Here is a 25,572-nt window from a genome sequence, read left to right as displayed (position 1 = left end):
TCAATGAGTTTTGTACAAAATCCATGCATTTCAGGAAGACAGGGAAATTTGGAGCGACAAAAATGTACGGTATGTGGAAAATAATGTGTTTTTGAACCATAAACCACGCAAACACATTGTATTATACCAAATAAACAAAATAACATTGTTTTTAAGCAATGAAATTGGTGCCCTTTAATCAAAAAGCAAACCTTTTTAAACGACACAATGAACATAAGTGTCTCCTCAGGTCTTTTTATATGAATGCTTTCATTAACACAATGCATTTTTCCAATTTTGTATATACTTACATAGCACCAAGTTAAACTCGGGTTTTTTGGTGAACATAACTCACCTCCTGGATCAGCACAGTGTTTTTTCAGTACTATTAAAGACTTTATAGACATACCAGAAGGATCAATTTCTATCTCTTCAAGACTACCGAATAAGCTCTGAAACTTTCAGAAAAAATTGATGAGTCTGGGAGAGAACTCTGAGATAAGACCCCGGGTTTTGAAATGTCTCTCTTATGATGCGATTCGCATGATTTTATCTCAGGATTTTATTTTGTCAGGCTGATGCTGCGGGAGGAACCACCCAGCGCACCTCCTAAAAACATCGTGGCTAGTGGCAGAACCAATCAGAGCATCATGGTCCAGTGGCAGCCGCCTCCAGAGCCACAGCTAAATGGCGTCCTACGGGGTTATGTGCTCAGGTATAATAGTATTTTACATTTAAATGTGTTCATTTAGCAGATGCTTGTAAAAAACGCCATTTACAAATGATGCAGCAATTTGCTGTAAGAGCCAACAGTAAACACAGCATTGAAGGTAAATATACAACGACAAGCTGAAACTTGAAAAGTAAGTCTGTTTGTAGTTAAAAAAATATATAATTAAGCATTGGTCAGGTATGTACTGAAAAAATATTTTGGATTGTTATTTTTCATTTTTTTGGATCATTTTTCTTTCTCCACACTTGCTATAGGAGACTGCTGCTACTGGTGTTTACACGCACTGAATTATAATGTGATAGAAATGTCTTTAGCTGTAACTAGATCGTTTTTCAGCTGTAAATGAATGGCACAGATTAACGACTAAGGCTGTTATCTCCAAATCTGCTAGACCACCCAACTAAAACCAACATCTGTGGGTCCAAGCAGGACATTTGTTGTCATTAGCTGGTCTAAGCTGTTTCAGTTGCTCGATCAGATGGACTTCAAAGCTGATAAGATTTAAGTTGGTATGGTAGACCATCTTGATAAAGCTGTTTACAAACCGTGACAACTGTCAAACCTACATAAAACAAAAAGAAACCTTAGCTGTATTAGTTTAAATTCTTGGAATTTTTGTACACTAATAACCCCAATTATTAGAAATTGGTGTATATAGCTTGTCCAAAAAACATAAATGATGATTCAGATTGTGAAGCACATGTACTATATGTATTTATGTATGTTTTTCCACCTGGTACATGATAAAACACCTCATGATGAACCATTTTTTATCTGTATGGTTCCTTTAACATCTCAAGAACTTTTCTGGTTTCCACAAGGTTCTTTAAACTGTTATGAAATGGTTCTTTTAAGAACCTTTGACTGATACACTCATACATTTTCGAAGGGGTGTTCATAAGACTGACATGACGCCTTCATAATCATAACATGACACGTGTCATGAACATGAAGGAGATTTTATGCACATTTATGACAACTGTCATTAAGTGTCATTTGCTCAATTATGTCATTTTTAAGATGACTTTGTTTGAAATATCTTGGTTATGACAACTTGACATAAACCAGTACATTATAACCATTATTGTACTGTTTTCATTTAATTTTAGGTGAATCGGTCTCCAAATGCAATAAAATATAATTTTATTAATTTCAGTTACTATTTTTATTATTATTGAATGATTGATTTTATTTCTTAAACACATGGAGGAAACTTACAAAAAAACATTATGAACTGAAGAATATTCTTGATGTTGTGATTTGACAGAGTATTAACCCTTAATGACATTTTAATAACAATGTCAATTTGTGTTACCGGTACTGTAAAAAGTTGTCAGTTATGTTGTCTTGGTAATGTCAAATTGTCATGACAAGTTATGATTAATTGGTTAATGTCAAGGTGTCATAACAAAGACATCTCAAACAATGTCATCTTTGCATTAAAAATGACATAATTGAACGAATGACACTTATTGGCTCTATCATACACCCGGCCCATTATCGCAATGCGCGACGCAAGTGTCTTTTGCTAGTTTCAACCCACCGTAATGATCGTTTTCATGTTTAGCGCCACCTTGTTTTAAAAAGCAAATGCATTTGCGCCCAATTTTGCGCCCATGGGCGTTCTGGTCTGAAAACGAGGTGTGTTCAGGCCAGAACGCCCATTTTGAGGCAACTGAAATAGACTACGCCATTGACCAACTAAAACCTGCTCTAAAGTCTATGGCACAATAGTGTTTTTGTTATTTAATGAGCATTAGTAAATGCGCCTATAAACGGGACGACAACGCCGGTGTGCTTATCATATACATGAATGCGCAGCAGCACAAAAACGCTTTTAAATATGAAAGATTAAAGGATTTAAATGTAAAAGATTATTATTGATTCTCTTGGACATAAATGAGGACCGATTATGAGATGTTAGAAGGGGTAAAGAGCAGCTTCACCTGAAGCATGGTAAGTAAATAAATGCTTTGCTTTAAACAAATAAGTAAATTCTTTATCTCCTGTTTGTTACAAATAAAGTACAAACCTTTTCTTACTTGTAAATTATTTTTTGATGATATTGGATAGCCAGACATTTACAGCAATTAAAAGCCTGCTATAATCTCCTTCATGTTCATGGCACGTATCAGTCTTATCAACTCCCCTTCGCCTTTTTGAAACAACGTTATTTTTAAGAACGTACGGTCCAGAATATCGTTGAGATCTGGGGTCAACCCTTTTGACAAGGCCCACTTAGCAACCACTAAGAACACCCTAGAAACCGCACAGCAACACTCTTTAGGAAGTTCTGCACATCCGAACACAGTTCACATATCACGCAAAAATGTAAAACGTGTGTGCGGCTGATTTTGACAATCAGCTCCTAAAAAACACAATCTCTCCCCCTCCCACTCAGATATAGATTGGCGGGTCTGCCTGGTGAGTTTCAGCTGAAGAACATCACCAGTGCAGAGATTAATTACTGTCTGATTGGAGACCTCATCATCTGGACGCAGTATGAGATCCAAGTGGCTGCCTACACTGGAGCCGGCCTGGGGGTGTACAGCCAGTCTGTCACTGAGTACACTCTACAAGGAGGTTAGACAATCCTACACACACACACAAAAACACGCACACACAGAATCAATGTTTTATTGAGCAAATCATTCTTCAAACTTGTACAGCTTAGCCGGTAACACTTAACAATACAGTGGTATTTGTTAACATTGTTAACATTGTGCATGGTCGAACACCAAGCGTAGTTTATTTGACTCGTACGTCTACACAGACATGCAACAAAATGCAGTACATTCTCCTGTATGTGCATGCGCGAACTACACGCACAAAGCACAATTTTGTGGGTGCATGTACAGTGCACGCATCCTATTCAGATGACGAAATTTGCACTTATGTGGACCCTCTTGTATGTGTAAAAACTATGGCTGTCAATCGATTAAAATATTTAATCTAGATTAATCGCATGATTGTCATGAGTTAACTTCTGATTAATCGCAACTTAATCGCACATTTTTATCTGTTCTATATTTACCTTTATTTAACATTACTACCATTACTCATTAAAAAAATAGGAGCAACCCTTTTTGACCATGCGCTCGCCGCACAAGCCATTTTTCCCGTCGTTAAATTAGCAAAAGTGGATTCGGACACGCCCATTTAGACGTTGCGCTGTGCGCTCTAGACAATGCGCTTAGATCCTTAAAATAGGGCCCTAAGTGTTTTTAGGGTGCAATCACCCTTTGAGTATTTCTTAGAATTCAGTACCATGCAAGTAAATGGACTATAAATAACGTATACTTGTAACCCATGCAACAAGTATAAAAGTAAGACGCTCTCTGTTCTCCTCAGGGTTGCTATTATCATAAAGGATCTACAGTAACTCTGGGAACCGTAAAATCCATTTGCTGGCTTTACTGCCCGGATTGGCCATCTGAAGGATTATTGCTAAGAGTAAATTTATGGACTCGAGGCTACCAGTGACCATAGCCCATTAATTAATCTAATTTGCTTTATGTGCCTAAAGATGTGTGCGTGTGTGCACAGGAAATATATGGGGGTGTTCTGAGTTTCTTGAGCCGTGATTATTAATATTATTTACTGTCAGTGTAATGATATTCTTGCCAAGATTAATGGAGACTTACTCTCTTTATTAAAAGATCCTTCCTCACACGCTGTCAACAAAACCCTTTACATTCTTTTCTGAAGACTTGATGATGTGTATGTGGTGAAGATCAATGTATTTTGTCTTTTCGTTTCCCTTCAACGTATTGCGTTTGAAACGATAAGGGACGAATCGAGAGGGCCCAATCCCATTGAGCGATGTCTAATCTGTGCTCGACTCGCCAGGCCTGACCATTAAAGCGACCATTTTAAACACATTAAATGGTAAAAGCATTCTTTATGGAAATCCTTTTTTACACCTCATGCTCGGGCCTGCTGCGAAGCAGTGATAAGCTAAAGACTATAAAGTCTTATATACTGTAGTAAGTGAGTGAATATTCATTGTAAATTTGTGTGTTTACACACATTTGTACTTAAATGATCATTTTAAATGTAGAATTAGCATTTACCTTTTATGTGAATGTTGGCTTTGTCTATTGAACTGGGAAACAGGGTAAATGTTTAAATTCATAGGCCAGGTTGTGACAATAGAAATAATCTCATAGTTTTAAAGCAAGGTCCTTTAGCGCAATGTCGTGGTATACTGGAAAATGTGAGCGATTTCTGCATCTGAAGCGCTCCAAAATGGCGGCCACATCTACACTGAGCGGTTAAATTACGTATCTATGTATAAAGTACATATATATGGAGGCAGACACATCTTATTGACGATTAAAGTGCATACATATAATTGTAAATTCTCCAAATTTTTCAATGACTAATTGTCCTTCCATGTTGCAGTCCCCACAGCGCCACCACAAGACGCGGAGGCTGTCGCGCTCAACTCCACCACCATCAAATTCACCTGGACGCCACCGCCCCAACAGTTTATCAATGGCATTAACCAGGGGTACAAGGTAAGAGTATAGAGTCATCCCTTTATTACGGTCTCATATCTCCAGTTAGAGGTAAAAAATGTATTGTCTTCTGGGCTGTGTATGCATGAATGATTAACCCTTAATGGCTACCAATAACAAAACAAAACAGGAAATACAAATAGAGAAATAGAGTAATATTAAAATGATTGATATTAGGCAACATCATGGTTTGTCTTCATGTTTGAATATTGTGAGCGCAGTGTTACTGTAAATCTAATTCTTGATGTTTCTCTCACAGCTGCTGGTATGGCCTGAACACTGTCCCGAATGCATCACCATGGTGACTATTGCCCCTGAGTTCCACGGGTCACGTCACTATGGTTACATTAGCGATTTAAAAAAGTTCACATGGTACGAAACGGCCGTGCTTTGTTTCACCACGCCCGGCGACGGTCCGGCTAGCACACCACAGCTCATCCAGACACACGCTGACAGTGAGTACACTCACTGACCCCTGGCACAACACAATATTAACCCATTCAATTCATCTTCTGCTTTTTCAACAGAAGAAATCGCAAATTTTCTTTTTAACCCCTTCAGATCTGATTTTTCCCCCAGTGTGGCTTATTTTGATTGGTTGGTCAGCATTTTATTGGTTTGAACCACAAAACATGTGATGTCCATTCCAGTGGATGGAGGGTCTGAGGGGGCTAATGTCTTAGTTGTTTCTCCGAGATAGCAATGAGAGGGAAAGGAGAGTATGAGACAGTTCATCCATTAAACACAGCTGAGATCTTCAATAAGCTCAATATCAAAAGCTATGAGTGATAAAAAGCAACCTGTGACCAATTAAATAGTCCTCAGGGATGTAATGTTTTCCTGACATTTCACGCGCAGTGCATACGCACACTTACAGTCAGTCGGTCTGTAGTTAATTGGAGACATTCGGCTAACAGTATGCTCTTTATTTCAAAACTGAGAAAGATGTCTCCATGCAAAAACAAGCCCGTTTGTTTGACATTTCAGCCACCAGAATCAATATAGAGGAGAGATTTGGCTCCTTCACAATGCATACTGCAATTTGCCACGTAATTGTGCTTTTACATCGCTATTGATTAGTCTTTGCTGAATATATATTGGCCACCCGGGCGCTGTTTTTGTGCCACGCCGCAGGCGTAGAGAATCGGCTTGGACTAACCTGCAATTATTGAAGCAGGATCACTTTTGTTAGTCAATTCGCATGTGCTCGGTATTGATTGTCCTATTGCACGCGAGCGCACAAATATGCGCGCGTGTGCGTGCGCAGCTGTTAACAGACAATGTAATTTTCATCAGATGATAACAGCTTGTGGTCTTTTCTGCACTGAGAGCCACAGGAGCTTGTTTTCAATGAATAGCTCAATCAGACCAACAGGTTACCAACACCCCCGTGTTTCAGGCTTTTATTTATTCTGTGTTAGTTGTGCCGATGCGAAATAAATAAGATGTCAAATAAATAATTGGTGTCCCCAGAGTACATATGTGAAGTTGTAGCTCAAAAAACAATATATAGATAATTTATTATAGCATGTTAAAATTGCCACTTTGTAGGTGTTTCATCGTTTCGGGTGTGTCCTGTTAAATGCAAATGAGCTGATCTATGCACTAAATGGCAGTGCTGTGGTTGGATAGTGTAGATTAAGGCGCGGTATTATCCCCTTCTGACATCACAAGGGGAGCCAAATTTCAATGACCTATTTTTTCACATTCTTGCAGAAATTGGTTAACAAAACTAAGTTACTAGGTTGATCTTTTTCACATTTTCTAGGTTGATAGAAGCAGTGGGGACCCAATTCTAGCACTTAAACATGAAAAAGTCAGATTGTCATGATATGTCCTCTTTAAACATTCAGTTTGATATTTTGATTGACGTTACAGGGTTCTTTCAAACTTTCGGTTTGTTTTAGGAAAGGAATGGAATGAAACCGATTTAAGTGAACCAAATTTCACATAGCTAAAGCAAAGAAGGAATCAATTTGAGACCAATGAGAATAAGGAATAATTGACGACGGGCCATAATTCCTCTTATACCACGGTTACAACAAACATTGCTCTTTTGCCTATTTGTAAGACATTTGACAAGTTAGGTGTGCGGTTATCAGAAATGAATGCATACCCACGGAACATTTCTCAGCCAATCAGAATACAGCATTCAACAGACCCATGGTATAAAGTAAGGAATAATTGACGATGGGCCATTGAATTATTTAAATGTTATTTGATTAATGCACACCCAAGTTAGTAATGCGGCAGGATGTGAAGCGCAGGTGTGAATTATTACCATATAATTTAACTGACCGGGGTCAATTATTTCGCTTATATGGTTACCACCACAGACATTTAAGGTGTTCGTTTATCGAAAAATAATGCATACACACTGCAAAAAAAATTATTTTCAAGAAAACCATTTCTTAGTATTTTTGTCTTGTTTTTAGTAAAAACATAAAAAAATTCTTAAATTAAGATGCTTTTTCTTGATGAGCAAAACGACCCAATAAAATAAGTCTAGTTTTTAGACCAAAAATATCAAATTTTATTGATTTTGTGCATAAAACAAGCAAAAAAAAAAAATCGGAATAAATTTAAAGAAAAATGTTCAAGATTATTTGCTTACCCCATTGGCAGATTTTTTTGCTTGTTTTATGCACAAAATCACTTAAATTTGATATTTTTGGTCTAAAAACTAGAGTTATTTTATTGGGTCGTTTTGCTCATCAAGAAAAAGCACCTTAATTTAAGAATTTTTTAGATATTATGCATACTAAATACTTCATACTAAGAATTTTTTTTCTTGAAAATAATTTTTTGCAGTGTACCTGTAGAACATTTCTCAACCAATCAGTTTAAAGCATTTAACAACGCCATGGTATAATCAACCTGTTTCGTGTTATAGTCACAGAATATTTTGCTCATTTATCCGTGTCATTGTCACGGATCTCCGCATTTTTTCGTATCCGTACTTTCTTTTCCGTGTCAGTTTCACGTATTGGTTACTCAATTGTTTTTCCTATTTTTAAACCTTTGGTTTGGGGTTAGATTTGGGGTTTAAGTTAGGATGTCACTTTAACTATTGGTTTCTATAATTTTTTCTGGATTTTTAAACAATTGTCCCCTGACGTTAGGGTAAGAGTTGGGTTTGGATGTCATTTTATGTAACAGAAAGTCGTTGTAACCCGAAACCTAAGCAACAATGTAAGAAAATAGGAAAAACAATTGAGTAACCAATACGTGAAACTGACACGGAAAAGAAAGTCCTTGGTACGGACACGGTAAAATGCGGAGATCCGTGACACGGATAAATGAGCAAAATATTACGTGGCTATAACATGGAAATTCTTGATATCAGGCTGGGTATAAAATAAAATATAAACTCCCCTAGAAAAACCTAGAAACTAGACTAAGCCATGTTATACACAGCTTAACGTCTGCAATTTAATAGTTATAATTAATAGTTAACATTTAACTTGACAAAGTTCTGTGGTTGTTTGTAAACGTCAAGTGTTTTATTTTTATAAGAACAGATTGGAATAAAACAAAAATAAGTAAATTAAGTAAGTAGCTGAAGCAAACGTGTACGACAAGAAGCCGTTTAAGTAACAATGCGAACGAAAGTTGTCGGAACTAACAAAATCTAAGCGCATAAAGATTGATTTGGGATTTGAATGGCAGTGCAGTCAGTTAAATGGACTCATGCGTTTTCATAAGCACGGGTGATTGATTCACTTGTCAGTCTGGCGTGACGACCCGCTCTGATAAGGTCCGCTTGGCAGTCGGGGCATAAGAGTTTGCCACGCTTGCGCTAGATCTAATGAGATTGAAGGTTTATCCGCACACATTAACCACAGCTTTTCAGGCAACTGTCATGTACGTCTGTCGGATTTATTGTCTTGCGGGATGTGTATGCATGATTGATTAACCACTAAATGACTGCTAACGCATGAGGGTAATTACTAGGGGTGTAACGGTACGCAAAAATCACGGTTCGGTGCGAACCCCGGTTTTGAAGCCACGGTTCGGTTCATTTTCGGTACAGTAAGGGAGAAATGCAAACATTAAACTGCAGGTTGTTTATTACTTTAAACTTTTTTTTACAATTTGTTTACACTTTTTTAAACACTTTATTAAAATATAACAGATAAAATATATATAAAATGAAAAAATAATAAATAAAATACTACTGCAAAGTTATTTTTTACATTATTTTATAACAGAAGGTAACTCTTATCTTAACCTTCTCTTAAACTTTTTCGACTAAAACCTTGAACTAACAAATTCAATTCCTGAATACATTTATGAACTATTAGCCTACATTTTTGCCACTAAAAATTTTCTGTTTTGATTTATTTTGGATTGTTTAACTCACAGAATTGAATTGGCTATGTACCATCTCTGTATAAAAATAATATTACTGCTCTATGTGTAACTGCATACCAAGCAACATGATGATATACTTATTATACACTCATTTTGAGATTAGTGAGCTGCATACATAGCCATCTTTGATCTTTTGCATGTTTCTCCTAATCTTTGCTTGTGTCATCAATGTAAGCTGTGACTTTACTTACGAACCCCTCCGCAGCTGAGTAACAGCTGAGTAAGCCCGGGTTACAGCTCTTCTCTGTCCCGACCAGCTGATCGCATTGTGACAATGATATGATTGACGTGATATGCAGATGAAAAATCTGATCACGCATTCCTTATTCTTGCTGTCACAGAAAGCGCGTTTCATGGATGCGTAGCAACGAAAGACGTGCATTCTCTCACGCACTTTTGAAAGAACAAAGCAGCGCGTTGACACGCGTTTAACATGCGCTTTTAGATACGACACGTAAACGTTTACATCAATAATCAAACGGATATACAACTAAGTAAAATAAAAATCTTTCTGCGGGCCGAATTATGTTATATGTTTGACAGAAGACTTGCGCTGAACGCGGAGACTTCCGCCACTTAATATGTTCGTGCGGAAACGCACGTATTATGTTCCGCACAGGCGCACACAAAATGCATTCGGCCTTTCGGTGCACGTGCGCACCGTGCCGAAAGCCCTGAACCGAAACGGTCCGGTTCGAATACACGTACCGTTACACCCCTAGTAATTACCAACAAGCACATAATTCGCTTTCACCCATTTGCATTCGTAATAGACCGGTTCCACGGCAACAAGCTCATCGTGGAAGTATTACGGTCTGGTGGACAGAGAGCGTGGGTAAATCCTTTACCATGAGCGGGTTTAAAGCATCTATAAAGTGCTGCCAAATAAATAATAAGCTTTGTTCCATTCAAAAGTAAACGTGTGTTTATACTAGCAGCAGGGTGTTTACAAACCTACTGTTTATCTAGCATTTTATATATCCTTGGCCAATAAAATCATATTTCTGTGTGTTTATAGATTACTAAAGTTTTCTATTTCTTTAGATATCCTTCCAATAAAGTTATAAAAATTGCATATGTATTGCATATGTGTATGTTTACTGTACATGCTTTGACGAACAAACCAGCTAACATACGTCCATAAAACACGTGTGATTTTCTTTTTATTTGAGTATGTTGTACAGTCTCACAAGCAAGTTTAATTGTGCTGGTTTTATATGTGGTTATACAAAAATACCTTTAGGAAATGCATATGAGATGAAAACTACAGTCATGGGAGTGATTTAAGACAAACATACACATCTTTAACTGCACGGTTATTTGTGTTTATCTGTTTGCCACAGAACCGGGTCCGGTTTCTCAACTGAGCTTTACTGAGATCCTGGACACATCTTTAAAGGTTAGCTGGCAGGAACCAGAAGACAAGAATGGCATCATCACAGGTAATAATATTCAGTCACACAAGACAAATCACAGTTGCCAATCACTCACCTTCCAATCACAGGAACTTTTACTACCCTTATGAAAATTACAATGGTTTTACTACAGTTAAAACCCAAAAACATGGTTGCCGTAGTAAAATCATGGTTATTACCACAAAATAATGTTTAAATAAAAAAACATATTTACACTGCATTTTTAAATCAAGATGTTTTTTCTTGATGAGCAAAATGACCTAAGAAAATAAGTCTAGTTTTGAGACAAAATGTATCAAATTTATGTGAATTTGTGGATAAAACAAGCAAAAAAAATCTGCCAATGGGGTATGCAAATTTTTCTTTAAATTTTCTTGAATTAAGTGTTTAAAAAAAGTTCAAGATTTTTTGCTTACCCCATTGGCAGAGTTGTTAGCTTTTTAAACCACAAATTTACTTATATTTGATATTTTTTATTTTTGTCTTGTTTTCAGTACATATATATAAAAAAAATGTTTAATTAAGAAGCATTTTCTTGATGAGCAAAATGACCTAAGAAATCAAGTCTAGTTTTAGTAGAAAAAAAAAAATCTAAGTGAATTAAACAACAAGCAAAAAAACCCTTTTCTTAAGCAATAAGTTTTCTTACCCCATTGACAGTTTTTTTTTTTTTTGCTTGTTTTAAATCTTTCTGCCATTGACGTCTTAACTCGTCAATTGAAAGAAAACGCTTTCCTGCTAATGACAAGTTTTTCCGTCAATCCATATTTCCACTATTATCCACCAGGTGGCGCTATTACTCAACTTATTAAACCGAATGAATTCCCTTAGGGCAAACAGTTCAAACCTCTGACTGACTGTTCTTTAATTTGATATATTGTATGTTTTTATATTTAAAGTAGAAAATTTTCTGGAAGTCATTAAAATTGTGAAAATCATAAAAAATGCTGACACTTGCTGGCAACTTTTTTAAAACAATGGTTTGGGAAAGAGTTAAGCACAAATTCACTTAAATTGTATATTTTTGTCAATTTTGCTCCTCAAGAAATTTGTATATAAATATATTTGTACTGAAAACAAGACAAAAATACAAAAAAGTCATTTTTGCAGTAAAGCAACTACTCAATAATGACGTTTGTTTAACACAAATTTCATTACTGAATATTATTGACTTTTATCGAATATTTTTAATAGTTTTTGTGGCCCTACTTATCATATATATATTATATATACTATTATATGTTTTTTTCCTAAACACATATGTTTAAAATCAGTAATGTGTATTAAATGTATTTATTTGTAAAAAAAAAAACAAATAAACAAAAACAGACACGTATATGAACATTATTTAGCCAACATTTTTGTAGTGTTTACTGACAGTCATGCTGCCTGTATGGTATATGGAGCGATTTTGGACACAGCGCCTTAACTTCAACATGATGTTTAAACAATATGCAGCAAATTTATAGTGCTCTTTTTAATATCCAGACTTTAATATCCATAACAAATGTTGTGTTTCAATGGGAAATGCTGATTATAAATTAATTTTGTACTTAAAAATAATCTTGTTAACTATGAATTTTTGTGCCTAATAATTTATTGTGTACATTATGGTTGTTGATATATATATATATATATATATATATATATATATATATATATATATATATATATATATATATATATATATATATATATATATATATATATTGTGTTCCTGTAGCTTAATTGGTGAACCATGACCAACACAAATGTCATGGGTTTATGGAAGAAAAATAATGACAAAAGTTTTTGAATTAAAATAGCCTGTTGAATTGTACTACCTGAAAAAAAATGCATTGTATTAACCGTACTTGAATTTTAATGCATTGTATTTTAATGTTTTTGAATTAAAACAGCCTGTTGAATTGTACTACCTGAAAAAAAATGCATTGTATTAACCGTGCTTGAATTTTAATGCATTGTATTTTTAGGTTTTGCATTTTTAAGGGCTGAAATTCAACATGCGTGTATATTTTCTGTATTAAAAATTCAATAGTCCACATTCACCTTTTAGATTTCACTTTAAAATATTCGGTCTGTTTAAAAATACAACGTAAAATATTCAGCAGGCAAGTTTCAGTCCATTTAAATTCGCGTCCAAAAATTCAAGTCCAAAAATTCAGTCATACAGATTTCAACATTTAACATCCGGGAACTGCAGGAAAAGCAGTAGAGTACCGAGTATAATCTCATCTGCTGTTAATCGATCTGGCCAGCAGGTGGTGCACGTGTTCGCCAAAACTTTGTACATGTAAGATGATTTATTCACTGCAGTGATGAATGTTGGCTTTTATGTTCAGTTTTAGTAGAACAACTGTAATACACTCATACAGAGAGTGTATTGTTTGGTTATGTTATTGACAGGATACTAAACGGTTTTTAAATGCCATATAAATTAAATAGGGCCTTTCTGCCTGCTATTGGCTTCGTTTCTCAAAAGCTAAGTTGATTGTAGATTTTATTGGTGGCTATCTACCATCTTCTTATGCCTACGAGAAACGGACACGTTTTTGTAATTCTTCACCTCAGTTTATAAACCATACTCGGATTATTGAACTGTTCAAGTTACAAATCGTGCGCGCGGATTAATAAACCATGCGCACAATTAAACAATCAGTGCTCTCAGATTTTCAATCCATATCCACAAATTCATAAACAATAAATAAACAGTGCACACGCTTTCGCAATGGTTTTGCAAACTGAGTCCACTACCGCAGAGGTCCCCAACCACCGGGTCGTGGACAAGTTGCCACCGGTCGCAAGAACATCCTGAAAAAATGTGTATAATAGCTACGTTATAGTTTAATCAGGTGTTTTGTCCTTTACGAGCCGACTTCAAATAACATATCAATCCACTTCTATACAGGGCCGTGCTCACTCTTTTTCTTTGTCTCTCTCTCTCACTCTCTCTCTCTCTATCAGCGCATCGGCGATCACATTGCTGTCATATTAAGGCCGTAGCCAGGATTTTTCAAATACCGAGGACAACCCCTACATTTTTTTTATTATTTATATTTTTTCCATATTACAGAATAATAATAAACACGTCCAAACTACAATAGCACAAATGTAACTGTGTCTGTGAGAATTTTTGTTGGTGACTAAAAGCATCCCAAAAAAATCAATGGTTACATTTCATCATCTGAAGTCACCCTTTCAGTGGCGGATGCAGAACGTGACATATGGGTGGGCATGGATTAAGTCCGGGTGGACCTGAATCTATGGGTGTCACTTTTGAATAAGAAACTATAACAAGTCTATAAAATTCGTCAAAACTTCAGGAATCACAAGCGTATTGGTGAGAACACCCGAACTGCACGTCACATTTTTGACATTATTGATATACTTTAAATTGTAATGCAACATGACATTAATTAAGCCTTTTTGGTTAAAAAAATTATTGGGCTGTCATATAGCCTACAAAAAAGAACCTGCACACAGTGACAAGAAATATAAATGAACACAAAAAACCTAATACTTTTTAAAATAGCCTATTAAAACTGTTTAAATAAATTAAGCTACTAAATGCTTAAAATGAAGCTTCACTCTGAGCGAACACATACCTTGACGAAGGCCATTTGCCGATACGTTGGTTATAATAAATAATTTTTGCAAGTGAGTGTGCAGTCACTATTTTGTGTTATAAAATAAAGCTTCTAACATCATATTCTCTTCATACAAATCACTAAAAATATATTTTCGTTCTCACATATTTAAGTTAACTTACTAAATAAAGAAATAAAAAGGGAATTGCTAGAATAATGTTTGACTCTGAGGTTAAACGAAATGACAAATAAATAAACATTTAATATACTTTTTGATGACCATAAGAAGCGGGTACTCGTAAAGAGCGAAGCCGAGGAGCGCGCATTTCAGACGTGAACACGAAGGAATAATGGGTTTAGTTATGCTTTCACTTCATTTCCTGACAGTTTCACTTGTTAGTGGGGATAGTAATAACTAACAAGATGACACCGAATTACATACAATATAATTACCTAACTAAATCTGAGAGAATGCAAACCCATTACAATATTTTTTCCTCCGACGGGCAGGGCGCAGAAACATCTTTGTAGCCCGACAGGAATTCGCCATAGCCCCGGGACAGTTAGACATGGATACAACTTCATATGGTGTATTTTACCTATTGCATGTTATGTTAAAAACAGTAAAATTATAAGTAAGCCTGATAACTATTTAAAAACTATTATAAAGAAGTTGAATGTTGCGTTATATGGTTCTAATGAAAAAAATATTCCCGAGCAGCTTTCAGCCATGATCACTTTGAGAACTTTTTTTGCAAGCAAGTGGAAAACGTATTTTGAATAACAATACGTTATAAATATGTGCTGCGCGCTTTCCTCTCAATAACATAAACACACAACAAATATGACAGCGGGGTAAAAAATAGAAAGGAAACATCTGATCACAGTGATGTTGTTTGATAGCCTACCAGCTCTCTAACTCAGCACTAAGTCACGCCATGTTTATTGCTACACTTTATACAATATAGTCTATTGCTTTTAGCAACAAATAGCCTATCATAACAACCTATAAGCCTACTGTGTAATTGAGAAATGCATTAAAAGCAGAAAGAATAGGCTGCGGAAATATAGTGGGTTCACTATAATCCTCACCACAGACGTTCTTGGTTTGCTTCTTATTTATTAAATCGAGGCAATTGTTTGATTAAACATTGATTAATATTAAGATACAATTTATACAAAACGAAATTCACTTTAAAGAAAGTCTTTCTACAAAACAAACCTATGCAGGGCTCGCAAAATCGCTACCCCGACGTCCCGAGTATTATTTTTTTTTTTTCATTTCTGATTGGGCGGGCCAGCTGTCAATCTCCGCGCCTGCCTGCAATTAGTTTCATTTGCGATATCAAATGAATGTCTTCATTTTATTCATAAAGTCATACCTTTGCAATTCTTTGATCGATTGTGTTTTAGAAGTACTGTATGCTTGAACTCTAATGACAGCAATGTGATCGCCGATGCGCTGGGAGAGAGAGAGAGAGAGAGAGAGAGAGAGAGAGAGAGAGAGAGAGAGAGAGAGAGAGAGAGAGAGAGAGAGAGAGAGAGAGAGAGAGAGAGAAAGAAAGAAAGAAAAAGAGAGAGCGCGGCCCTGTATAGAAGTGGATTGATATGTTATTTGAAGTCGGCTCGTAAAGGACAAAACACCTGATTAAACTATAGCTATTATACAAATTTTTTCAGGATGTTCTTGCGACCGGTGGCAACTTGTCCACGACCCGGTGGTTGGGGACCTCTGCGGTAGTGGACTCAGTTTGCAAAACCATTGCGAAAGCGTGTGCACTGTTTATTTATTGTTTATGAATTTGTGGATATGGATTGAAAATCTGAGAGCACTGATTGTTTAATTGTGCGTATGGTTTATTAATCCGCGCGCACAATTTGTAACTTGAACAGTTCAATAATCCGAGTATGGTTTATAAACTGAGGTGACGAATTACAAAAACGTGTCCGTTTCTCGTAGGCATAAGAAGATGGTAGATTGCCACCAATAAAATCTACAATCAACTTAGCTTTTGAGAAACGAAGCCAATAGCAGGCAGAAAGGCCCTATTTAATTTATATGGCATTTAAAAACCGTTTAGTATCCTGTCAATAACATAACCAAACAATACACTCTCTGTATGAGTGTATTACAGTTGTTCTACTAAAACTGAACATAAAAGCCAACATTCATCACTGCAGTGGATAAATCATCTTACATGTACAAAGTTTTGGCGAACACGTGCACCACCTGCTGGCCAGATCGATTAACAGCAGATGAGATTATACTCGGTACTCTACTGCTTTTCCTGCAGTTCCCGGATGTTAAATGTTGAAATCTGTACGACTGAATTTTTGGACTTGAATTTTTGGACGCGAATTTAAATGGACTGAAACTTGCCTGCTGAATATTTTACGTTGTATTTTTAAACAGACCGAATATTTTAAAGTGAAATCTAAAAGGTGAATGTGGACTATTGAATTTTTAATACAGAAAATATACACGCATGTTGAATTTCAGCCCTTAAAAATGCAAAACCTAAAAATACAATGCATTAAAATTCAAGCACGGTTAATACAATGCATTTTTTTTCAGGTAGTACAATTCAACAGGCTGTTTTAATTCAAAAACATAAAAATACAATGCATTAAAATTCAAGTACGGTTAATACAATGCATTTTTTTTCAGGTAGTACAATTCAACAGGCTATTTTAATTCAAAAACTTTTGTCATTATTTTTCTTCCATATGGGTTCATTCCCATGGAAACACACACAGAAAAAATATAGCTTGAATAAGTCATTTGGATAAAAAAGTCTATGTCCAAAATCATAAATGTAATTGCATTGTATTGTTAGCTTAGCAACATGCTAATCCCTGTCTGATGGAAGCAACTGTTAGCAACAGTAGTTGAGTCTGTATTTGCATGAGAAACCATTAGTAAAGTTGCTGTAGATATCGAGCATTTCACATCATTCACTAATAAGGTTCAAAGATCAGATGCTGTGAGTTTAGATCCCAAAGTATGCAAACTGTATGTGGTGAGAAATTTCATGAGCTCAAAGCATAAAGTCCTCCTCTGTCTCTGTTTCTACACAGGCTACATCTTATGTTGGGAAGAAGCTGACCAAAACGAAACCCGTGTATCTCATACACTGTCCAACTCCACGCTGGCCTTTAAAGTAACCGGTCTCACTTCCCTAACCACGTACACGCTGCAGGTGGCCGCAGTAACACAGGCCGGTACCGGAACGACCACTTCATCGACCATCTCGACAGGACTGCCTCCAGGTCTGTACGCTCAAACAAACGAACACTCCAATGCTAACAATATTTGAATGTATTAAATTGTCCCTTGGCTATGAGCGATAGGCACAGTGTTCAAAATCTAACACGTGAAACGGGATGCCGCAGTAGGGCTCATATTTCACATAGACCAGCAAGCCGAGACACAGTCAGTAAGTCTCTAATACATCACAGGGAGTCAGTATGAAGCTCCTGGGGATGCTGTGTGTGCGTGAGAGAGAACATGAAACAAATGATGATGACCAAAAGCCAAGCTACACTCATTATCTCCCACTGATATGCTATGGAGTCAGAAGAGAAGGAGCTTTATCTACTGTTGAATGAGCCACCCAAATATCATTATCAATCCATTTAATTGCCAATTAATCATATACCCAAACACAATGAACAGTGCTGTACACAAAACCTAATCGACTCTGAAGTGAATTATGGGCCCATTTACATGAGTTTTCTTTGAAGGATAATGAAGACGCAGGATGGAGAGGACCAACAGGGAAAATGTGGAAATGTTTCAAATCGGAGCCAATTGTAATGTAAATAAATGTGCTTTGCTTGTGAACAGAGCTGCCCGGTGTGCCCTCGAATCTGGTTATCTCCAACATAAGTCCTCGATCCACCACCATCAGATTTCGCCCTGGCAGCGATGGCAAAACCGCCATCTCCAAATGGATTGTGGAAGGACAGGTGTGTATGTGTGACTTGGGTAAAACCTTTCCATCTTGTCAAACTGTCGTTAAATGTGACAATTTTTTGCAATTCTGCACAACTCTTTAAATAATATCTATTCTTGCCACAAATGGTCGCCGTTTACACACATAGCAACATGCTTAAAGAGCACCCATTGTCCGATTCAAATATTTAAATTTCCTTTGGTGTGTAGGTGTGTATTAGTACATGTTAACAAGATGCAAAAGAGTTATTATCTCCAACATAAATCTCTTTTCTTGGACTACAACAAACACACCGATAGTAGGCAACAGTTTACTTCCTGGGATTGGTGATGTAGACAAGACCGACATTATCATAATTCCTCCCACTTCGGATTTACAACCTGTAAATTAACTCCTGTTAGCAACTGTATCCTTCAAACATGGTAAGGAGCGTCACATTTCCGGCTGGTGTCAGAGGTATTCAGACCAATCACAACGTATAGATTAGCAAACACATTGTATTACACCAAATACACAAAATAACATTGTTTTTAGCAATGAAATAGGTGCACTTTAACCTTGCCACAAATAGAAAGTTTCTTTGTTCAAAACTGTTAATTTGGCCACAAACAGCAATATTTTTTGTTCAACTTTGCCACAAATAACTTTTTAGACTTGTTATACTTGTCCATGAATGGCAAGTAGATTTCTGCCTTGTTGGCTCATTATGCAGCTCATTATGCAAGTCTTTTGTTTCCTCAGCTGTCAATCAATCCTTCTCGCATACGACCCCTCTAAACAAAAAGTGTCTTACAATTTCTAAATCAATATATTGTTTTATGTGAATGAGTAGGCAGAATGACTTTCACATCATTTAAAAAAAAAAAAAAACTCTAGACTTCTCAATTCTGTTCAGAAAAGTCTTGTGAAAACATGTTTAGTGTGGGTTTTGTGGACTTATATCAGAGACTTAATAATTTTGCTTTTTTTTAAACCACGCATAAACATTTTTCTCTCAAAAATACAAACATGTACATACATGTAGCTCATATAATATTGTAGACCAGTTTGTGCTGAACGCATGAGACACTTGCCATTAATCTGTTTGAAGCAACTGAAAAAAGACCAAATGTAAGAGCATGTCAGAACCTCTGCCAGTGTCCCAAAATGGTCAGACCCCAGAGGGTTAACTTTGCCAGAAATTGCAATTTGATCTCTACCTAATACACTGAACGCATTACTTTGTGGCTATGTGTCGCTTGTCTCTTTCAATGAGGTCGTTAGAAGGCGTTCCTAATTCTGGTTGTCCTAGTAGCAACTATAAATAAATGAGTAACTGTCCTCTCAGTAAATGACGAAAGGCAGATGATGTGAACTCCACTACTTCACTCCCATTGGTAGTCACTCCTGAAAGTCACTCATCATTTGCATAAAGTTGAACTTTTTTGCTGCATGTCGCTTGTAATGTGAACAGGGCATTATTGGTTAACTTTGCCACAAATGGCTAATGGATCTCTGCCTTCTTGGTTAACTTTGCCACAAATGGCAATTGTCTCTTAGCCATGTGTTCAACATTGCCACAGATAGCAAATTTTTATTAAAAAAGGTAGACCTTTCTATCGGCAAAATACACAAATAGCTAAATGCTTAACCTTGCCACAAATGGAAAGTTTTTCTTTTTTAAATAGTTAATCTTTTCCAAATGGCAGTTTTCTCTTAGCCGTACTTTGCCACAAAAAGCAATTTTCTATTAAGATAAACTTTGCAACCTATGGCAATTTTCTCTCATTTAATATTCCTTACCTTTTATATGAGGTAAATAGGCACGTAAAAAGCTAGATAATGTACAGGCAGACAGTTGTTATCGCTAAATAAGCCCCTTCAGTATGATACAAAATTTCTGTTTGTTTAGTCTGTTTGTTTGTTTAAACTTTGCAAGCAATGGCAATTGTCTCTCAGCCATATGTTTTAGTTTGCCACAAACAGCTACATTATTTACCATTTAAAGTCATGTTAAACTTTGCCACACATGGCAAATTTCGCTTTGCAAAATGGTTGCCATTTACACAGATAAAAAAAACTGCTTAACCTTGCACAAATCTTTAGATTCCTGGTTATAAATTGTTTACTTTGCAACAAACAGCAATTTTAAATTTTACAAAATTGTAAACTTTGCGGCATATGTCAGCTTTCATTCTGCTTATTACACGGCACATTGGAATGCTTGATTCTGACTGGCCAGTTGCAACATTTGAAGGTTTGTTATTTCCAGATAACAACTGCTCAAACTGATAACACACGGTAAATCGGATGCCAAATTGATCTTTGCCTTGTTGGTTAACTTTGCCACAAATGGCAATTGTCTCTTAGCCATTCAACATGGCAACAGATAGCAATTTTCTATTAAAAAAGGGAATCCTTTCTATCTGCAAAATGCACAAATAGCAAAATGGTTAACCTTGCCACAAATGGAAAGTTTTTATTTTTTAAATAGTTAATCTTTTCCAAATAGCAATTTTCTCTTAGCTGTACTTTGCCACAGATATCAATTTTCTATTAAGATAAAATTTGCAACCAATGGCAATTTTCTCTCAGCCATATGTTTTAGTTTGCCACAAACAGCTACATTATTTATCATTTAAAGTATGGCAAATTTCTCTGTGCAAAATGGTTGCCATTTACACAGATAGCAAACTGCTTAACATCGCGCAAACCTTAAGATTTCCTGGTGTAAATTGTTTACTTTGCAACCAATAGCAATTAAAATTTTTACACATTTGTAAACTTTGCGGCATTTGTCAGTTTTCATTCTGCTTATTACACGTCTCATTGGAATGCCGGTTGTTGTCGCAAAATAAATCTTGTCCGGGCTTTTTTTTGCGATAACAACTGGCTGCCTATACGTTATCCCTTTTTTGTTGAAAGTTGCCAAATGCTTAACCTTGCCACAAATAAAAATGTTTTCTCTATAATAGTATATAATATAAAATAATAGTAACATTTGTCCACGATTATCAATATTCATTAGCCATATGTTCAGCTTTGCCACAAATTTATATAAAAGGTAAACCTTTGCCACGAATGGCAATTTTATCTTTGCCTTGTTGGTTAACTTTGCCACAAATAGCAATTTTCTTTCTGTCAGCACCACTCTACGCAGTATGACTGTTCAGTGTGTGCTTGTAAGCGTAAGGGTGGGTGTATGTGTGTGCATTTGTGTGCCCTTGTCTGGCAGGCTGTGCTCCAGTGAAGATGCTGTTGTTTGGCAGGTACTTCATCTCTAGGGACAAACAGGCTTGCTCTTCCACTAAAACATCGTCCCCTGGAGAAAACGCACACCAAGCTCTTGCATAAAAGCTCACATACACACACGCTGCATTTGACACTGCACGAGAAGGCTAAGGAGATGTCATGCACTGGGTCTCCTGGCCCCTTTAGGTGTGATGCCCATCTGTGTGTGTGTGTGTGTGTGCGCAGCATATGTGTTAAGCCCCTATTGGATGGCGTTCAACTTCGTGCAGCGTGAAGAGAAAAACTTCTCCTAATGAGATCCCCCCCTTTTTCTCTCTGTTTCTTCTTCGCTCCCATCTTTAATACTGTTTAATCGACGGAGAGCAGGAGGGAGGGATGCGAGAGGAGAAGATTAGAGGTACTGAGGTGGGACTAATGGGGTCTTAAGTCTATGGGTTAGAAATCAGCTTGTGTAGGGGAGTTTTTTTAACAGCTGAATTCCTCACAGCTGTACGCTGGACCGGGCGGTTGCCAATTTCGTTTCTTTTTGTGATCTTTTCACCTTTTTTTGTGGTGAAATGAGAGGCTGCAAAAATACATGCTGGTTTGTGGGAGCGCTGCAAAAGTATGGTTCATTTCAACATATGGTTTCCAATATTAAATGGGACATTTCATTGAAAGAAGCACTTACTGTTTGAGGCAAGAGTTCATTGTAATGTTGCAAAGGTTTCTCTCCTTTTTTCAGACTGTTTACGGTTATGACTCGATTTAAAGGGATAGTTTACCCCAAAATTTAAATTTTATCATTATTTACTCACCCATATGTCGTTTGAACACTTCTTCTGAACCAAAGGCCTCAGATTTTATTTTTTAAGTTTTGTTTGGGGTTTTCTGGTTACTATGGGAGTGGATGGTGACGGGTTGGTCCAGAGACCCCTAAAAGTGTTAAATAAAAAACTTCACTCGATTTGTGCCATATAAACTAGTCAACATTTGTAGTGGATCAAAACCATTTATAAAAGTTGTCTTGAAAACCAATACCCAATTCCAGGTTTTGTCATAGGGCAACTTTGATGAACTTTATTGATCCACTTTAAATGTTGACTAGTATATTTTAAGTGTCCTGAAGACATTTACTCATTTATTATGGATATCCCTGTTGTTACAGTTGTTACACATTATTTAAAATAATTACATAGCTCGTTGGACTGCTTGATTCTGATTGGCCAGTTTGTAATTTTTGCCGATTTGTTTTTCACAGATGACATCCGCTCAAAACTAATAACATTTGGTAACTTATTTTGACAAGATGAGAAATTATTAAAAAAAAATTTTTTACTTGTTTTAAATGCATGCATTAGGTTTATTTCAATGCACAGTGTATTTATGTTAATTTTATGCAATAGAAAATTACATTTGCCACATTTTTATGAAAGTTAAGACTGAATGGACCTGAAAATGTTAAATGGTGTAACCGCCAATGTTTCCAAAGAGTGATAAATATTAAATATTTTATCCACCGTGATGGCATGTAAGCGTAATCATAAAATACATTTTAAATTATTGATTTATAACTTATTTCTAAATGTAAATTTTAATGCATTTTGTAATATTTTTCCTGAAGATCTGTTTTCTAAATAATCTTTGACAAATGATGTAAAAATGTATGTAAAAATCTTATTACACTAAACTAGATGATTTTTTTATTCTGCATTTTTTATTAAAATATTTCTATTTAAAAATACTAGTTAGACCAATTGACACAAGTATCTCCCAAATATTCTTTCATAATGAAATAAAACCAGAAATATTTGACTTGGTCCTCAAAAAAGAGAATGTATGCAAGTAATCTGCAAATTTATATTGAAAATTTAACCCGTTTACATTTAATGTATCCATTCGAACACAAAATAATTAACGTCACCTCATTGACCCATGTACAGTTTAATATTACACAAAATTAAATATATAACTTTTAATAAAATATATGACATTATTTTTTACAAAAGATTAAACCAAATAGTGTGTTCATGACATTTAAATGTCTTTTATTATCTTAAAACGGTTACTAAATGGGAAAGTAAAAGGTGTTCCTCGCGGAAGATCTGCATTCGTTAAAAACTAGCTCATAATATATTTTAAATCAATATTTAATGTTCCTTACCTTACTTATGAGGTAAATAGCCATGTAAAAAGCGAGATAATGTACATGAAGCCGGATGTTATCGCAAAATAAGCCCCTTCAGTGTGATACAAAATCTCTTAAAGGTACAGTAGCACAAATAGTCTGCTTTTTACAAGGCTAGTCAACTGACGGCTGCAGGCCAAATGCGGCCCTCCAATCATCTTTATCTGGCTCGCCGGTCACCTTTGTCTGATTTAAAATCAGCATGGTTATTTTTACCTTTCTACCGTACATGACAGATAACAGCAGATAAACCGGAAGGAGAGTCAGAAATGGGGTGCCAACCATCTGCGAGTGCGTAATTATCGGATCCAATTGAACTTTGGATGAATTAAAAAAAAATTAACTTGTGCGACTATACCACATGCTGACCGGAAGTGATGTATTTCAGTGTGTTCCTGTCAAAACACTGTGCAAGGTGAAAATTATAAAAAAAATTGTTTAACTTTATCAGTAACACTTGAATCCTTTAAAAACGTTTAATTACTGATAGGTAAATTATTAACTATAAATTAATTTGTATTTTAAAGGCTTTTGCGCTGAAATGAGCTTCTCTCCCATGTTGACACATTTCAACTGAAATTTCATTACAAATGCCACTAGGGGGCGAACGTCGACAGTCACATACGAATGTAGTGTACAATGAAAAGGTGGTTTAGCACACTGTATGTATCTTTACAATATTAAAAAAGAAAACATGAAGTGAAGTGCAACTTTAGTCATTAGGAGAAGACTGGCTATATGTTGTGAATACTTGGACTGTAACAATTTATTAAAGTTAAACAGTTATAAACAAAAGAAGTTTAAGAACTTTACATCACAATTAGTGCTATACAAAAATAAATGTGTTGATTATTTACACTTACACTTTTTTTGTGCAATGTTCATAGTTGAACTATTAACATTTGGCTCTTGCAATATTAAACTGCAATTGTTTTTAAAATATTAAAAAAGAAAATATGAGTTTTCAGTAATAATAATCTTTTTGCATGTTTTTTAATATATAAAAAATATATAAAAGATAAAAATACGGTAAAAGTTTGGCCCGCATAATATTTACAATTTTAAAATCTGACCCTCGAAGAAGAGTCGTTGAAGACCCCTGTTTTACAGTATATCACATAAAATGCCTTACACAAATGTATTAATGAACACCGCTTAATAAATAAATGCAACCGACTCTTTTATAAGGTACTAGAGAGAATGTGAGTTGCTTGACTTTTAATTAGCTCATTATCTCATTACAGCCTAATTAAGATCAAGGTGGTGATGAAAACAGCCTTTTCACACTCTTAGAGCCTTGAGTCTTGACAATTTATGACAATATGCTTTTAACTAGAAAAAAAAATCACCAAGCACATAAAAAGGACACCGGAGTATTGTGGACAGCTTAGTGTTTTGCAGTCATTTTTTCCTGTTTAAAGTTTAGTCCATCAATAGAATTACACTGTCAAAATGGTCACTAGGGTGGTACCCTTTTAAAAAAATTACACCTTTGCACCTGAAAAGGCACATATTGCTACCATAGATGGAATATTAGTTCCGCAAAGGTTCATATTTGTACCAAATGTATACAAATTTGTATCTAAATGGCAAATATTAGGACCTTCCAA

General features: G+C 35.8%; 1 protein-coding gene across 3 annotated transcripts in view; it reads left to right on the top strand.

Annotated features, from left to right (window-relative positions):
* The window catches only part of sdk1b (sidekick cell adhesion molecule 1b), a 328,241-nt gene that overhangs the window by 233,358 nt on the left and 69,311 nt on the right, over positions 1–25,572 (top strand). For all 3 annotated transcript variants that reach the window (XM_065254359.2, XM_065254358.2, XM_065254357.2), the window contains 7 exons: positions 554–694; positions 3,114–3,295; positions 5,117–5,232; positions 5,492–5,687; positions 10,950–11,048; positions 17,687–17,878; positions 18,456–18,577. In XM_065254359.2, coding sequence (XP_065110431.1) covers positions 554–694; positions 3,114–3,295; positions 5,117–5,232; positions 5,492–5,687; positions 10,950–11,048; positions 17,687–17,878; positions 18,456–18,577 — 1,048 coding nt within the window. The remainder of the gene's footprint in view (positions 1–553; positions 695–3,113; positions 3,296–5,116; positions 5,233–5,491; positions 5,688–10,949; positions 11,049–17,686; positions 17,879–18,455; positions 18,578–25,572) is intronic.

The sequence above is a fragment of the Paramisgurnus dabryanus genome, chromosome 4, assembly GCF_030506205.2.
Source record: "Paramisgurnus dabryanus chromosome 4, PD_genome_1.1, whole genome shotgun sequence".
NCBI classification, from domain to species: Eukaryota; Metazoa; Chordata; class Actinopteri; order Cypriniformes; family Cobitidae; genus Paramisgurnus; species Paramisgurnus dabryanus.
The sequence above is the reverse complement of the archived record's forward strand: the minus strand, read 5'-3'. Positions and strand labels throughout refer to the sequence as shown.